The sequence below is a fragment of the Berghia stephanieae genome, chromosome 4, assembly GCF_034508935.2.
Source record: "Berghia stephanieae isolate SIO BIC M18660-M18661 chromosome 4, UCSD_Bste_1.3, whole genome shotgun sequence".
NCBI classification, from domain to species: domain Eukaryota; kingdom Metazoa; phylum Mollusca; class Gastropoda; order Nudibranchia; family Aeolidiidae; genus Berghia; species Berghia stephanieae.
Window position 1 is genome coordinate 90049715 of NC_088363.1, and position 13107 is coordinate 90062821.

Here is a 13107-nt window from a genome sequence, read left to right on the forward strand (position 1 = left end):
TAAATGCAAACATACTTGAAAATGGTTTCAACCATAATAAGCACTATTGGGATACTGTTAGCATTGATATCAATCATATCAGTCATTTTTTATTATCATCATCATCATCGATCATTGTCGTCGTCATCATCATCATCATCATCATCATCATCATCATCATTATTATTATTATTATTATTATTATTATTATTATCATTATTATTTTTATTGTTATTATTATTGTTATTATATTATTATATATTATTATTATTATTATTATTATTATTATTATTATTATTATTTGTTAATTATTATTTTTATTTTTTTATTATTATTATTATTATTATTATTATTATTATTATTATTATTATTATTATTATTATTATTATTATTATTGATAATTATTATTTTTATTTATATTATTATTATTATTATTATTATTATTATTATTATTATTATATTATTATTATTATTATTATTATTATTATTATATATTACTATAGTTATTATTACCATCATCATCGTTGTAATCATTGCCATTACTATCATACCATTCCTTGTGTCTGGCCAGGCATCAATCAAACGATACAGTGGTCACGATGAGGAGTCAATGGCCAGGATATTGGTTCTAATCAACCTCCTCTCCAGACCCATGCAGGTATAATACTACAAACACATTCATACTATTTAAGACTTTTGATCTATACTAGATACATTTGTTTTTGTTGTTGCTGTTGTTTAGGAGGTGTGTTTGGTTGTGTGTGTATGTGTTTTGTGTATCATTATCCTCGTTTTTGTTGTGGGTTTTTTTGTGTTTTTTTTTTTGGGGGGGGGGGGGGGGGTTGTTTTGTTGGGGTTTTTTTTCTGGTAGAGGGGATTAGACTAAATCAGATATATGTATTGCATTCTTGGTGGAAATTACGCCAAATGTCAATTTTTGCATAACATTGTAAATCACGTTAATTATTGAGGGGACACAGTGTGGCTCAGTGAAATGGTCTTTGCTTTGGACCTGTAAAGGTACCGAGATGGATTATCCATCACACTGTGTGGTCTTGGGCAAGTCATCTCGCCATGACTCACTTTGCGGCACTGCACTGCAGCTAATGCAGGTATTATTCCAGACCGGTTGAGATGAATAAAGGGATTTTTATTTTATATATTTATTTATGTTTTAGGAATATTTAGATTTTTTTTTCTTCTAAATTCTGTTTACATTAAATCTTTTTAAAAATTGCAATGTTTTTTTCATTTTATTTGCTGCTTGATTTAGGTATACGTATACACCAGTATAGACTTGACCACTCTGAATTGAGTACATCTTATACAGCTGGTTAAATCTATCCAACCCCACGTCAGATACTCTCATAACTAATTTCCGCAACAATTGTTTGTTAGGCTGAAAAAATTTTGAGTCCAAAATAACGAATAATGATAATAATAGATGATAACAGGGCTGCCAAATGTACGCCAAAAAAGCATATTTGTATACTTTTTTGTAGTTGACGTTTTTAAGATTGAATACTTTTTCTCTTGGAATGCATATTCTCCTAAGGTTTCTTGGTATTCTCTACAATATACAGACATGCCAAACTTGAAAAATTGAAATTTGTAATTTTTAGAAGAAGATAAATTGTAGTCGCAATATTTAAGTTTAAAAATCAACAAAGATTAAATAATACAACAAAATCCTTAAAATAATATGGCATCAAACTTCATTTTCAATAAGTTATAATAACTTAGAGATACTCATGAAGTTCAGGAAATGAAGCCAAAATGTCATAATTCTATGAATTTTTTGTAATGGTAGGTAGGGCTCTAATGTATGTTTTACCAATTGTTGTTGGATAGGAGGTGTATGTGGTTTGTCTGCATTATTTCATAATTTTCTTTGAAGTTCTTTTTAAGCTTGTGGAAATTTTTCTCCACCCCGCCTGGCCGGGAAGAGCGTGACTTTACCGTGTGAGCTCTCCACGATCCCATAGGTTGTGTGTGTTGGACCTGCGATCTCAAGTAGTCTGGGAGTGAGGGCTCTAGTAATGACTAAGATTTAGAGACGATCTTTTTAGAGTGGGATCGTGGATAGCTCATACGGGAGAGTCACATTCTCCCCGGCCAGGCGGAGTTATCATACCAGTAAGGCCGCGGGTTCAAACCCCCATCACCGCCGCGAAAATTTTTTATTCTCTATTGTCTTCTGCACTTTCCTACTCACTTCATCTCTTGTTGTTATCAACATAAGTGCCTGCTCCATTCACTGTTCTATTTTTAAATTGTACACTTTTTCTCCAAATCTTACTCTTTTTTTCGAGCAGTCTCATGCTTTTTCTTGTCTATTTTGTAGGAGGCTTATTGATAATAACAATGATTATATTCAACTAACATAATTTGCTTGGGGACATTTTTCTTCTTGACCAGAATGCCAAATACTTCTGCGCTGGTGTGTTTGAAGATGAGAACATGTACCACCACTATGCCCTTAACGTGCCTCTCTACACTCACTTCACATCACCCATTCGGAGATACGCGGACATCATGGTCCACAGATTGCTTGCAGCTTCCTTAGGTAATTTACTGCAGTTTTGTACAAATCATTCCAAAGGAATTGGTTCTTGAAATTTTTATGCCTATTTATTATATTATAATTTATTAATTCAAAAAAAAAAATGATAATAAAACGAAAACATATAAACTAATCTTTAAGGCTTTAGCTTCAATAAAGACACCAAGGAGTCTACACTATCTGTGCAGTAGGAATCTATGATTATGCAAGGCTTCGTTTTTATTAGAAAACCTTCTTTTAATCTGAAACAAAACCAAAAAAAACAAAAATTAAAAAAACAAACAAATTATAATAATTTTAAAAAATGCTGGGTGGGGTTCCTGACCTTACATAGTGGGCAGGGAGGCACTTACTGTGAATATTTTATCCCCCTATATCAGTTTGCCAACATGCTTTTTGTCTTTGTCTTGGGACGAGATTACTTGGTTTTGTCCTGGGCCTGGCCGGGTACCCTAGCTGGGAGGGAAACAGTCAAATGTATGGTTAAGAGTTTTAGGAGATGATATTTTTTGTCTTGTAAATCATCTCTCTGTTATGCACTTTATTATGTTTTGTTTACATAAATATGATTTATAAACATTTGAGGGCATTCCTCTTAATGTGGACCTCTGTTTGTGTCTGGATTAGACTTTTAGCTGATATCAAACTAAGTACTTTGACGGTGTGCTCTTGGAATCTACATATGTTTCCTATTTGAACCAATTCCCCTTTGTCTTTACCTTTTCTTGGGTGCTTAAATTGTCATTCTCGAACTTGTTACTATCCCATTTTCTTTCTCTTTACTGGTGCTGATACGACTTTAGTGTGTTGCAAGCGCCGTAAAACCCTTTAAAAAAACAAACAAAATAAAAAGATAAGGGAAGGAATTAATGTCAATAATTGTCTTCCACTATTTCTATTTTTTTTTTCGTTTTCGACTGCTTGAAATGTTGAGCAATTGGAAATATAAGCTTCGGCTGTTATTATAAGAACTTTTAGACAACAAATTTTGCTCCTTTAACAAACAAAAAATTAGAGGTGCAAATTATGAATATTTTGGTCTGTTTTAAATAGATTATCTTTTTAAGCGGCTTGAAATATCAATAGATATTTAAATTGTGAAAATAGTTATATTTATTTTACCTGCATCAACAACAACAACAACAACAACCAAAATATTTACAATCCAATTAAATAAACACACACAAATTTATCAAATTAATATATTAAGTGTTCCTATTGGTTCTTGGTTGTATATTTTTACATTTTTGTGCATTTGCATATACTATATATGTATACATTGTCGCCATAGATTCTCAACTTTGTGTTTATACATTTTCATGCATGCCACGTCTGTAATTTTTTTCGGGATGAATAAAGTATATATTATTATTAAAATAAAACATTCTGGATGTAATGTCCAAATTATTTACTACTTCTTGACATGTTGATTTCATGTGGATTTAACATCGTCATCTGCCATTTCTACCAATATGCCTCATTCACTACATTTACATTTAGCAGTAACTCATTCATGATCTAAATAATAATAATTTTGATTTTCAGATTATTGCAAGGTAACAACCCTTGGAACTCCTGCTCTCAACAATCGCGCTGATCACTGCAATGACAAGAAATTGAATGCAAAAATGGCATCAGATGGGAGCTCTGATATGTTCTTTTCTATATTTGTTAAGGCATGTGTATTATTATTGTTGTTGTTATTATTATTATTATTATTATTATTATTATTATTATTATTATTATTATTATTATTATTATTATTATTATTATTATTGTTATTATTATTATTATTATTATTATTATTATTATTATTATGATTATTATTGTTATTATTATTATTATTGTTATTATTATTATTATTATTATTATTATTATTATTATTATTATTATTATTATTATTATTATTATTATTATTATTATTATTATTATTATTACTACTACTACAATGTGAGAATAATATCACTCAAGCATATGCGAAATATGGTATGATATTCATCATTAGCAGTTGCATTCTTTCAAATTTTCTTTAATCTTGTTTTTTTCTGTTAGGAGTGTGGACCTCTTGAAGAGAAGGGTATGGTGATGGCCGTGTTGGATAAATCCTTTGATGTCCTCATTCTCAGGCTTGGAGTGGTGAAGAGGGTGTATCTAGAGGTGATTTAACAGATCTATGTTATTTGAAAATGTTTATCTTATAGAAAACTTAAGGTTGAAGTGCTTTTTTTCTTCTCAAATTCTTTGTTTTTTAATCCTGATTATTCTTACGGTAGTAGTTTGTAATTATCAACAACTGACCATTTATATTTAGACTTAATGATACGTATAGATAGTTGGAAGATGACGTCACTCAGGTCTTTGTTTATGTTTTTTGCCATCCCCGTTTATGAGTAATGCTCACTGAACTGTATTAACATGACTATAAACGTTCATGGATACACACAGTTTTGTGTGTTGGTCCGTTATACTTCTGGATGGCAATGTTATGAGTTTCTTAGCCAAGCGCATACTATCTATAGTTGAGTTTCAACATAACAGAAAGCTCAGGATTACTCCAAAATTTATGATATGATAAGAAGATCCGATTTAGGAATCAAGTCTCTTTTTACTCATGGCCAGGACATAAGAAGTCAGGGTGATCAAAATAGTTTTACATGTTTTTAGCAAGCTTTGTAATGCACTCTCTGTTAAGTAAAGTACTTCGTATAATTTCATGGCAATAGACAGTTACATCCCTTTCATTGTAACTCTTTGTCTTTGACCCATGTGCTTCTCTCAATCTTGGGTGAGGTTCCCGACCTCCCATAGTGGGCAGGGATGTACTTGCTGTATTATTTCCCCCTGTATCTGTTTTCCAATTGCTTTATGTCTTTGTCATGGAATGAGGTTACTTAAGTTTTGTTCTGACCCTGGCCAGAGTACTTGGCTGGGAGGAAAACAGTCGAATGTACAGTTATAGTTTTGGGAGATGATATTTTTGTCCTTGTAAATCATCTCTCTTATGTACTGTTTTTTTTTTTTTTTTTATATTCTTAACATATGATTTGTAAACATTTAGTGGGGACCTCTGCTTGTGTCTGGATGAGACTATTAGGTGATCTCAAACTAAGTACTTTGATAGTGTGCTCTTGGAATCTACATCTGTTTCCTATCTTAACCAATTCCCCTTTGTCTTACTTTTTCTTTGGTGCCTTAATTGTAAATCTATAACTGTTTACTATCCCATTTTCTTCCTTTTTACTGGCGCTATTATGACCTTAAGGGGCAGTGTAGCTCAGAGGTACGGTCTTTGCTTCCTACCCGAAAGGAACCAAGTTCAATCACCCGCTGCTGCGTTGTGTAGCCTTGAGCAAGTCACCTCGCCCTAGCTCACTTTGCAGCACTGCTCTGTGGCTAACGCCTGGGTTATTCCAGTCTTCCCTTGGAATAGACCCTAAAGACACATTTCCCTTTGGGGATGAATAAAGGGAATTTAATTTTTTTTTTTTTTTTTAATTTTTAATGTGATGCAAGCGCCGTAAAACCCTTAAAAACAAAAGCATACAAACTTCTCTCGATCATTGGCAGGGTAGCTAACACGTTTTTTTTTTCATACCACTGTAGTGGCCAAGCTGTTGGCGTTTGTTGAATCCTCTCTTTTATGTCAATAAAGAATTAGAAATAATATAGTAATTTATATCCTAATCACCTTACGACAATTGAGCTTTTTTTAAAATTAAAAATTGAGCTTTATATAGCGCAATATCCACTAAATGTGCTCAAAGCGTTTTACAAGGGGCCCCTGGTCAACAGCAACATTTAACATGTAGGATGGGACATGCCGCCTGTTAGGCGATATTACAATTTATCGGACTAAGACAACGCTGTTAACTCATTTTACACCTGAGTATGGTGAGAGAATGTGAGTAAAGAGCCTTTTCCAAGGACTCAACTATGCGCTGAGCGCGAGGCTCGAACCCAGGACCTTCTAATCCGAAAGCGAGTGTCATACCACAAGACCACATAGCCGCACAATAAAAAAGAAATAGATATATAGCGATCCATGTCCTGATCACCCTATGACAATAAGAATTAGATAATATAGTCATTCAATAGAAAGTTTAATGGGAATAGCGGCATTTTGAGATGTGGCACATTTTTAACTTTGTTTCCCTATTATTATTATTATTATTATTATTATTATTATTATTATTATTATTATTATTAAAGGGTTTTCATGTGTTTTTTATTTTTTACCACATCAACAGAAATTGCCATTAATGGACTCTTCTTTCCGCAAAAACATGAAAAGCCCAGAGCTACACCTGGTGTGGGCTGCTGACACCCTTTGTGATCACCGTACTTCTCACAATATCCGTATTTTCACCATGGTAGACTGTAAATTGTTTGCTGAGAGCAAACCTTTGACGTATTCAGTAAGTATTTGTGTCTAAATTCAAATTCAAATTGAGATTTTATATAGCGTAATATCCTCTAAATGTGCTCAAAGCGCTTTACCAGGGGTCTGGTCAACAGCGACATTTAACATGTAGAACGGGACATGCCGCCTGTTAGGCGATATTACAATTTTTTTTCGGACAAAGACAACGCTGTTAACGGCCATGTACTCATTTTACACCTGAGTACGGTGAGAGAATGTGAGTAAAGAGTCTTTTCCAAGGACTCAACTATGCACCGAGCAAGGTCTGTCATTAAGTTCTTTATCACTCGTAGCAAAGTATGAATGAATCTACCAGTCGTTGTGCTCTGAATAATTGGTGATGAAAATTGTTTCAATTACTGCTTAATTGAATTATAACATTTAACTCAAATTTTGATAGTGCTTAAATTAACTCTGTCAGTTCATCAAAGGTACAATACCTTACTGTACCTTAAACCCCATATCTGTTATATGGTAAAAACAAGAGGCCATTACCCAAATTTGGCCATAAAATACATGATATGTTCTTTAGTATCACATGTAAATGAATCAATCTTTGTCCTGTTTTATAAGGTGAACATTTAGTTTAAGGGTTATTTTATTAATGATTTTTTGTTTATAATTCCAAAGTACAAAATCCTGAAATGCATCTCTCCATGTGCTGTAGCACTGATATGATGCTTAGTTATATTCAAAGCCATTTAGCATATAATGGTCATCGCATATTAAAATTGTAAACTCCCCCCCCCCCCCCCCCCCCCCCCCCCCAAATCATTCCCTTTTTTACAAGCAATATTACATTTTCTTTCATACAGGGATTTGTAACATTCCGATAGAATTTGTAACATTCCGATAGAATTGTTCAGAAACAAAATGATAATGTTTTTATAGTTATTTCTAAAGATAGAAGCCTTTTCTAAAAACAAACAGTCATCCTATTTGTATTTTGAGTTTTATACATACTTATGTTTATCCTCAGTGTGTTATCCACCGTCCCAAAGAACAAATTCGTTTTCAAGGGATTGAGGCAAGTTCCGATTAGTCTTGACAACTGCATCCAAGTTTTGCAGATTACAACCCCTTACAGCTGTTTATATTCAGGCTTCCATTAAAAGCCTTACATTTTGGCTTTAGCTGAAATGAAATGATCTCCATTTATAGTTGTCTCTTTTTTTTTGTTTTAAATCATATGGACTGTGTATGTGCTGCTTTTAAGTGATCGTCTGTGAGTGATTTGTTTGATAATTTGTAGCAGTTATAATCTCTTATGTCATAAGATCTTATGTCCTTGTGATTTCAATTTTTGATCCGTATTCACATTGACATAGTGATAATGCGTTTCTTGATCAGTGAACAATTTATCATTGGTCAAGGTGTCATGCAAAGGGAGTAAACCACTGGACGTGGGTGGGAATGGGTGTTTTACTTTATAATTTCAGGAGTTGATTTTACACATACAGTCCTTTCTCAGGGCGAAGTTGTTCAGTGGTTAAGACTTTGCACTGCAACCCAAGGGGGGGGGGGGGGGGGGGGGGGGTCCCAGTATCAAGACAAACTTCAGGCACTTTTGTTTTTCTTTCGAATCGTTTCCCTTTTTTGCAAGATTTCTAATCTAAATTGTGTTCACTTGGACAATAATGGTGATTCCTGTTGTTATCGGAGAGTTGCTTGATGGGATATCTGTATTACTTCATGGAATGTCCAGGTGAAGGCGAAATTTTTATTTTTAATGATGATTGTATTTGCATTGCAATTGTTCTCTATGTAAATATGATGTATTTATTTCTTAGGTGAGCGATTGGTTTGGTTAAGGTTCCCCCCACCCCCTCCTCCTCTCAGAAAAAATATATGCTGAAAACGTTATGGTTAGGAGTACATGATATAATATTTGATTTTTATTTTGTTTCTGAGATAACTCTTATTATTTTGGTAACTTCTTATGTTTTAAACTGTTGTTGACTGTGATGATTTATTTTTTACAATTTTAATTGTACAGAATCGATCTTATGACACTGATTTTAATTATTTTCATCCTTTTTTTTCACTTTTTTAAATTTAGATTTTTATGTTTGTCTTCTCTTTTTTCTTTCTCCTCTCTCTCTCTCTCACTAGCCATCTCTTCACAATCATGATGATCATCATCAACACATCGTCATGGTTAGGTGGGGTATTCTGACCTCCCATAGTGGGCAGGGAGATATTTACTTTGTCTTCTACCCCCGTATATCTGTTTTCCAATTGCTTTTGTCTTTGTCTTGGAATGAGATTACTTGGTTTTGTCCTGACAGTGGCAGGAGTCCTTGGCTGGGAGAGAAACAGTCGATTGTATGTTTATAGTTATGGGAGGTGATCTTTTTTCCTTGTAAATCATCTTTCTGTTACGTACTGTAATTTAAAAATATTTTTTGAACATGATTTGTAAACATTGGAATGTATTCCTCTTAGTGGAGATCTGTGCTTGTGTTAGAATGAGACTTTTAGGTGATCTCTAACCACCTACATTGAAGGTATGCTATTGGAATCTACATCTGTTCCTTACTTGAACCATTTCCCTTTGTCTTACTTTTCTTGTGTGCTTTTAATTGTAAATCTATGACTTTTTTACTATTCCATTTTCTTCCTTTTTACTGGCGCTGATATAACCTACATGTGTTGCATGCGCCGTAAAACCCTTAAACAACAAACAAAACAAAACATTGTTATCATCATCATCATCATCATCATCATCATAATTATTATTATTTTCATCACCAATGTCTATACTGTAAAGGTAGTAGTCGTCCGTCGTCATTTCATCATTCCTATTATGCCCATCACCACCAACTCTACCATTATTTGTTTCGTTGGTTGGTACCAGTAGTTAGTCTTACCCTTGTCTGTTTGATCTAACTTTTTATTCACATTGTAATATGGGTAATCTGAAGTGGTTCTAGTCAACTACATAAATGTTCTGTTATAAATCACTTGATTTTTTTTTTTAATTAAGCAAATTTTTAAAAGGCAGCATCGACACATGAATTATTTTTTTCTAGTTGTTTTTAAATATTATTTTTAAGAGTATAATCATAGGATGAAATGAAGTTGTTAAACGTTTTAATATTTTCAGTATCCTTGTCAGCTTTCTTTTGCTCTGAATCAGATTGGAGTCAGCCGCTCACTATGCTTGGTGAGGGAATTTGATGATCATAATATTGATAGTGTATATTTATGGTAGCACCAACATTTCAGGCAATATGAGCTCTAGGTGCTTAACAAAATTATTTTAAAAAAAGAAATTAAACATATATATATATATATATATATATATATATATATATATATATATATATATATATATATATATATATATATATATTATATATATATATATATATATATATATATATATAAGTAGGGATACTCACATTTTTGTCAATACGATCGTTTCAATGGGTTTCCATCTCCTCAGTCGGCATTAAATCCGTAGTCTACACTACAAATCTAATGTTGACCGAGGAGATGGAAACCCATTGAACCGATGTTATTGACAAAAATGTGAGTGTCCCAACTTATTAGATACGCTCTTACCAATATTATCAAGCACTCTCGTACCTACAAGTACCTACCAACACTCATGTATATATAGGTGATCTCAAACTAAGTACTTTGATAGTGTGCTCTTAGAATCTACATCTGATCCCAATTTGATCCCAGTTCCCCTATGTCTTACTTTTTCTTGGGTGCTTTAATTGTAATTCTAGAACTTTTTACTATCCCATTTTCTTCCTTTTTAGTGGCGCTGATATAACCTAAATGTGTTGCAAGCGTCGTAAAACCCTTAAAAACAAATTAAAAAAACATTAGTGGGGACCTTTGGTGTTTGGAGGAGACTTTTAGGTGATCTCAAACTAAGTACACTGATTGTGTGCTCTTGGAATCTACATCTGTTCCTATTTGAATCAATTCCTCTTTGTCTTAGTTTTTCTTGGGTGCTTTAACAGTAATTCCAGACTATTACATTTCCTCCTTTATATTGGCCCTGATATGACCTAAATGTGTTGCAAGCCCTGTAAAATCCTTTAAAACAAACAAACAAAACTGTTTCTTATTTTATACTTGCACAATATGATTGATTAAAGAAATATTTAAAGAATTTAGATGATGCATTGGGGGAAAGGGGGCGGGGGAGGGGTAGAGAGAGTGAAAGAGAGAAAGGGAAGGAGAGAGAGAGGGAGAGAGAGAGAGAGAGTATTATACCTTCCATAACAATATCATTCCATTGTTTAAATATTAAGCACTCAATTTTCCATTGCGTAAATTCAGAATTACTTCTCTCTGCCAAATTTAGCTTATGAAAGGTGGTGGTTTTTTGTTTTTTGTTGTCGTTGTTGTTGGGTATTTTCTTTTTACATTTTGGAAAGTCAGCAAGGTTTCCCGAATATCATCAGCTAAACTAAAAAGTTGTGGATGAGCCATAAAAATTGAAAATCAAAACAAATCTTTGGCGTCTGTAGTGTAACAGGGTTGATTGTTTATTATTATTATTATTATTATTATTATTATTATTATTATTATTATTATTATTATTATTATTATTATTATTATTATTATTATTATTATTATAGTGGTTGTTGTTTTTATTACTATTATTATTATTATTATTATTATTATTATTATTATTATTATTATTATTATTATTATTATTATTATTATTATTGTTGTTATTATTATTTTTATGTTTTTTAAAACTATCTATTTTGAGATATTTTGTAAGATTAATATTTATCTGTCAGGCAGAGAAGAGAGGGAGGGAGAGAGAGAGAGAGAGAGAGAGAAAGGGAGGGGGGGAGGGGAAGGAGACAAAGCAGTAGTAGACATTATGAGTGTCCTCACTCAAAACAAAAAAAAATAAACAAAACAAAAGCAAAGGATAAGCGGCATTTTTCTAGGTACATATTAGTCATCCATCGATGTTAAATTCATCGTCTCATGATATGGAAATTTTTAGCTGTTTTGTATGAATTTATACGTTGTCGGGTCTTTTTGACAGCAATATATATTTTTTTTAATTTTGTTCGCTTGTCAGACATGGTCCAGATTCTCCAATTATTTGATCTTCATGTGTTGCCCTTGATTTGGAGTTAAGTTTTTCATCTGGTTGTTTGGGTGGGTTCCCTACCTCCCATAGTGGGCAGGGAGGTACTTGCTGTATCTTCTATCCCCCAGTACCTGTTTTCCAACATGCTTTCAGTCTTTGTCTTGGAATGATATTACTTAGTTTTGTCCTGGCCCTGGCTTGAGTCCTAGCTGGGAGGGAAACAGTCAAATGCATAGTTATTGTTTTGGGAGATGATATTTTTTTTCGTTGTAAATTTGTAAATCATCTCTCTGTTATGTATTATTATATTTGTTATTTTGAATGTATAATGCAAGCATTTGAGTGTATTCCTCTTTGTTGGATTTTGTGCTTGTGTCTGGATGAGACTTGTAGGTGATTTCAAACTAAGTACATTGGTGGTATGCTCTTGGAATCTACATCTGATCCCTATTTGTTCCCATTTCCCTTTTTCTTACTTTTTCTTGGGTGCTTTAATTGTAATTCTAGAACTTTTTACTGTCCCATTTTCTTCCTTTTTACTGGCGCTGATATAACCTAAATGTGTTGCAAGCACCTTAAAACCCTTAAAAAACAAACAAAAACAATCATTAAATCTCCCCATCATCTTGTTCTTAAAGGACCTAAAGTATCACAAGTGGAGTTAAAAAAGAATAACTACCAAAACTAAAACTGGTTTTCAGAAAATGTATTCACTTAGTAAATCCTTACAGTAGACTTTACTGTAGAAGTGTGTCCATATCAGCATTGCTTGATCAAACTCAGCTGCTTTTAAAAGTGATATATTTGTTTTGACTTTTTTTTCTTCATTATCATACATTGTTTATGCATGTCTCAAGCAAGTGTCAATCTTAAATGTAAATAAAAAATCAATTTTAAATTATGAAATAATGTATAACTATGTTAATACAATAATATGCCATGTCATTGTGAAGATTAATCTCTGGCCTCCTGGGTGGGTTCCTGACCTCCCATAGTGGGCAGGCTGGGTGGGGATCCTGACCTCCCATAGCGGGCAGGGAGGTACACACTGTGTCTTCTATCCCCTTA

The 13107-nt window shown here is 32.9% G+C and overlaps 1 protein-coding gene across 4 annotated transcripts in view; it reads left to right on the plus strand.

The window, feature by feature from the left end:
* Nucleotides 1–10219, plus strand: part of LOC144971543 (DIS3-like exonuclease 2) — a 32941-nt gene extending 22722 nt beyond the window's left edge. For all 4 annotated transcript variants that reach the window (XM_078912554.1, XM_078912557.1, XM_078912555.1 and 1 more), the window contains 6 exons: nt 551–637; nt 2398–2545; nt 4088–4218; nt 4595–4699; nt 6790–6957; nt 7942–10219. In XM_078912554.1, coding sequence (XP_078768680.1) covers nt 551–637; nt 2398–2545; nt 4088–4218; nt 4595–4699; nt 6790–6957; nt 7942–8004 — 702 coding nt within the window. In that variant the 3' untranslated portion in view covers nt 8005–10219. The remainder of the gene's footprint in view (nt 1–550; nt 638–2397; nt 2546–4087; nt 4219–4594; nt 4700–6789; nt 6958–7941) is intronic.
* The last annotated feature ends 2888 nt before the right edge of the window (nt 10220–13107 follow it).